General features: G+C 36.8%; 1 protein-coding gene across 1 annotated transcript; it reads left to right on the top strand.

The window, feature by feature from the left end:
• Window positions 1-1,188: 1,188 nt before the first annotated feature.
• LOC108560004 (alpha-1,3/1,6-mannosyltransferase ALG2-like) lies at window positions 1,189-2,447 on the top strand (the record flags this gene model as incomplete). Its single annotated transcript, XM_017917415.1, has 2 exons — window positions 1,189-1,365; window positions 1,429-2,447. Coding segments are annotated over exons 1-2 (1,196 nt in total), but the record flags the coding sequence as incomplete, so codon positions are not given.
• Between the last annotated feature and the right edge of the window lie 2,574 nt (window positions 2,448-5,021).

Below are 5,021 nucleotides of genomic sequence, written 5' to 3'. Positions count from 1 at the left end.
ATAGTTTCTATACGGGATTCGATTATAGGAATCGGAGGAAGCGGATCGGACTTCTTTAGTTTGGGTTTGACTTCTACGTGCGATATTTTTGTGGAGAATGAAGCCTCGTGCAGATCGGTTTGACTTTCATCTGACTCGCTGGCTTTCGCCGCTTTATTATGGTAAATTTCTACCAAATTATTAGAGAGTTTCTGCGCTTCACCCGGTATATGCTTCAGACGTTTCTGAACCATCGAAGTCTTGGAGATTTGTTTCAGCCTTTTGATTTGTTTCCTTTGCTTCTTCATGGCCGTTGAACTGTCCATTGTATCATCTTTAGTTCGATTAGTTTTAGTTTTAGACTTCATGTGAATCAGCGAGGCTGAAGATTGCTCCACTGCGCCAACGTTTCTGCGTTTAGGACGCTTCTTGGGTTCTTTTCGCTTATGCTTAGCTAAGGACGTGTTACTTCCAGGTCTATAAAAAGTTTGAGATAAAGCACGACGATTATCATCCTCGCTGTAGTGTCCTTCATTTGATCTAACTAACAAACAAATTCATACTGTTTAATTAAGCAATTGTATTAATTTATTGCAATACGTTGTCAACATTTTCTGCTGTAAAGGTAATAACTATACCTTTTTCAAACTCCTCATCTGAATCCCTAAATCTCTTCTTCCTGGTCGAAGGCCTCTGATCGGTTTCCATGTAAGTGTGCAGCTCGGATAGACGATTAATCGATTGCGTTATACCGCTTAAAATATTATTTATGGTAACGACAGCAGCTCCACTGCTATCTGTGCCTATTGCACCGGAATTCTGTCTGGGCAGGTTCCGCGATCTTGCTAAGCTAATCTGAGACACTTCTAAATTAAATTATTAGTAAATCTTGACATCAACAAGTTGATTAATTATTATACCTTTTATTTTTTCCGGTCGTTCATCGATCTCATTGTTCTGTTTGTACAAGTTTTTCATGTGATCCAATTGTTCTTTCAACGTGTTACATCTATTTTCAGCAATCTCCAAAGCTTCACCCATTTCTGCAAAAATTCCCAATTGCAAATTGTAGCTAGTGCTTTGAAAACGAGCGTTGTTGTTTTTTTTGTATGCAATCACATGTCAAAGTCAATGTCAATATTTCCATGTTTCAAAATCATGATTTAAGGGAATAGGCGAGGGTGGTGCAGCTGAAGTATAATTAGAGTCATGGCCGAGCACGGCGATTCCACCAAAATCCATGTGGTATTCCTGCACAACAAGCTCAGGAAGAGGGCCGAGGACAGATATCTGATCGACGTTGCCATCGCTCTCAAAGAGGCCGGACACAGGGTAACAATTTACACGTCCGAATTCGACCAAAGCAACTGCTTCGACGAAGTCAATGTAAGTTTCTTGTGTTTGGTGGAGAGGATTGTATAAAAATTACGAGAAACGCGCACGTTACAGAACATTTCAGGATGTTTGAACGTCTGCTACTCCGGCTGGTGGTTGCCCAGCAGCTTCAAATTCTGGAGATCCATCGTGATGGCCCTGAAAATGATCTTCTTTCCCCCCGAACCGAAGCCGAAAGTCATCATCCTGGATGTAAACACCATAGCTCTGTACCTGTTCTCGCTGCTTAGCGACGTAAAGACTATTTACCTTACGCACTTCACCTCATTGCATCAAGCGGAATACTACACCAAGTTCATGAAGATAACGCCGGATTTGACGAACGCCATGTGTCTGAAACGCGCCAATGAAGTAATCGTGCAGAGCGAAGGTTTGGCGGATATTTTCAGAAGATCATTCCCAGGTGTAAAGCGAGAGCTGAAGATTTTACCGCCTTGCGTTGATACCGGGTTATGGAAGGAAAGGATTATAGACATCTCAAGAATCGTGCCGGACATCCCCAAACCGAACTTCCTTTTCGTCTGCTTCGGACCGTACAAGAAACGATCCAACTTCAAGCTGGTGCTGGACGCTTTCGAAGATTTACTGCTGATCAGCGCTGAGAAGATCAAGAACAACGTGCATCTTGTGATTGGAGGACACTGCAGCGATTCCCAACTCGAGCAGAAGATCTATTACAACGAACTGCTGGAGTACACGAAGGACAAGCCGTTCGCATCTCAAGTCACATTCCTAAGACAATTACCAACGGTGCACAAGAAAACCTTAATAGAAGAATCCATCGGAGTGTTGATACCATGTAAACACGAGATATTTCCAGATACCCTACTTGCAGTTCTCTCATCGGGAAGACCAATCGTCGCTACAAACACGGGATTCGCAAAGGAAGTCCTGAGGCACAGGATCAGCGGTGTCCTGGTCGAACCTACGCCGCAGATGTTCGCTGCTGCCATGTACAAAATCCTCACGAATCCCGCGATTCAAGTCTTCCTAAGCGACATGGGACACGACGTCTTTGCAAAGAAGTTTTCCAACGACATATTCTCCAGGAAAATCAACGGTATAGTCTCACAGTACGTTGAAGCAAATTGATACAGAAAAGAAAAAAAATATATATACATGAACAAAGTTAGAAACGTAAGCTTCTTCTCATTGCCTTGCACGATTCAGGGGGATATGATATATTCCATATATCAATTGAGTTAATTTGTTGTCTGTAAATTTTAATTTTGAAATTGCTTTTATGGGTGTACATCTACATTTTACTTTTTATATTAAATAATATACATATGTTTACAACTTTCATATTGATTCAACAATAATCCTTCCTTTAATTAGTATAAACAGCTACATAATACTTGTCAAGTTACAAATCAAGTACATGTATTTGTCTACTAGAATAAGTTGACAATTTGATGTTGATTTTTTCAAAACATTCTACATTGAAAATGAAGAAAAAAAGAACGATTGAAAAATTAAAGTTTGTGAAGAGATGCAATATTTAATTATTTTTAAATTTACTTATTGCAATTTAATAATTTTTCATCGATACAACTTCCACATATCTTCATCGCAATTAGATACAAGAATCCACAATAAACTGTTGAAAAGTGGATTAATATAATAATAAATGCAAAATAAATCAATCAATTTTATGTGTAAAATAAACTTATACATAAAATTATATAATTATACTTTAAAATTTCAAGCTAATTATACAAAAAAAGTCGTATACTTGTCTTTCTTTCAATACCCTCATATTTCAGTAAACAATCAGCAATAGCAGTTTTTTTTATGAAATTTCAAATACACGTATTTCTTTTCTTCAGTTGTTTCATTTTTCAGTAATCACAACATTGAAAAAAAAAAGTTGACAATTTGATGTTGATATTTTCAAAACATTCTACATTGAAAATGAAGAAAAAAAAGAACGATTGAAAAATTAAANTTACTTATTGCAATTTAATAATTTTTCATCGATACAACTTCCACATATCTTCATCGCAATTAGATACAAGAATCCACAATAAACTATTGAAAAGTGGATTAATATAACAATAAATGCAAACTTTCAAGTAAGAGAAAATTAGAACCAATACAACAAATAACAACAAATTTGGAGTCTGTTTCAATGAATAAAGAAAGAATAAATCATCTAACTTACAATTAAATAAAGGATGTGTACTCACCGTGTAATTTGAGGTCCTGATTCGGCGATGGACAGTCTCCTCCGAACGGGCAGTCCCCAATTTTGTCATCATCAGATTTATCTGCAAACAATTAGAAACAATAATTAATGAAATAAAAATTGAAATTATTAACAAATTCCGATTGAAAATCAGGAGTTGCGCAACAAAAATAATTGCAGAGCAGCGTTGGCCTTCGCAGATTTTTAAAAAAATAACGACGTTTGAAAAGGAGGTGGAGGAAGGACGAAGATTCAAAATCGAAAGGATCGGAATTCGAAAAAGGCCGCGTTTCGTAAATGGGCAACGAGCGATAAATCAACAGCAATTTCTACATTGGCAACAGTTTTCCTTCTTACCATTGATGCCGCTCCAATCGTAATTAATAATCTTTATTAATGTAACGTTACTAAATTTTAATGAGCGCTATATCTAATTATTATTACGCGCGCAAAAGGCTAAGCTCGTGAAACGATCCATCCATTCGTTATCTTTTATTTCTTTTTATATATATTGTTGACAACAGCAACAACAACGAATAGTTAAAAGTGTGCGTGAGAAACGAAGAATTTTACCTTCTTGCTGAAATTTTGATCTGTCCTCGACACGCTTCTTGCTGCAGAAATACTCTCCGCTCATCCTGGCTGTCAGATTGATGGTTTTTTTTTGCCCTCTGACTTTATATATTTGTTTTTTTGTATTGTGCGACGCAATCCGTTTATGTTGCGTGTGCTATTTTTGTTGTTTTTGTTGTTGTCTCGATCGTTTCGATGCCTTTGTCCACCCTGCGCTTCCTCCTCCTAACGCTTCCAATTGCCCATAATCCGCTGCGATCAAATATGTTTATGAATGTAATAATTTTTTGATTGACATTTACACTGTGACCCTGTGTGTGCGCCTTTGTTTGCTGTTTTTCAACGAAACGTCTAAACAAGATCAACATGGTATCGCGATATATTTGTTCAGATCGTTTCAAATTCAACGCAAAACCGGACTTAAATTATACTTATATAATTATACTTCTTTATCTAATATACACTCGGTCCTCTTTTTATGCGTACTCTTTTTATGCGGTTTTGAAGTTATGCGGTTTTTATTTCAAGAAACATTTTTTTTTTAAATAACTATTTTAGGCCATTTTGACACGTTCTGACACAAATTGGAAAACCAAAGATGATAATTCTGAACGAGCATTCAAGTTTCAACGCGAGCTTCAGAATTGCATTTTCTGGATATCAAGAATTGTACAAAAAAAAATAGCAAAGCCATCGCAAATTTTAATCACTGATTATATAGTCAAAGGTAAAAAATCAACATGCGAAGTTGAGACTAATTTTACTTGAGAAGAATCATTATCTTCAGGACATAGATCTGATATGCTGACTATCTCTTCTAGTGATGAAAGTGATTTCGAACCAGTTCGCAAATTATGCCGAACACTCTCATATAGCGACGATAATT

The sequence above is a fragment of the Nicrophorus vespilloides genome, unplaced genomic scaffold, assembly GCF_001412225.1.
Source record: "Nicrophorus vespilloides isolate i.1.1-1 unplaced genomic scaffold, Nicve_v1.0, whole genome shotgun sequence".
Classification (NCBI taxonomy): Eukaryota; Metazoa; Arthropoda; class Insecta; order Coleoptera; family Silphidae; genus Nicrophorus; species Nicrophorus vespilloides.
This window is presented reverse-complemented; position numbering and strand designations above follow the sequence as displayed.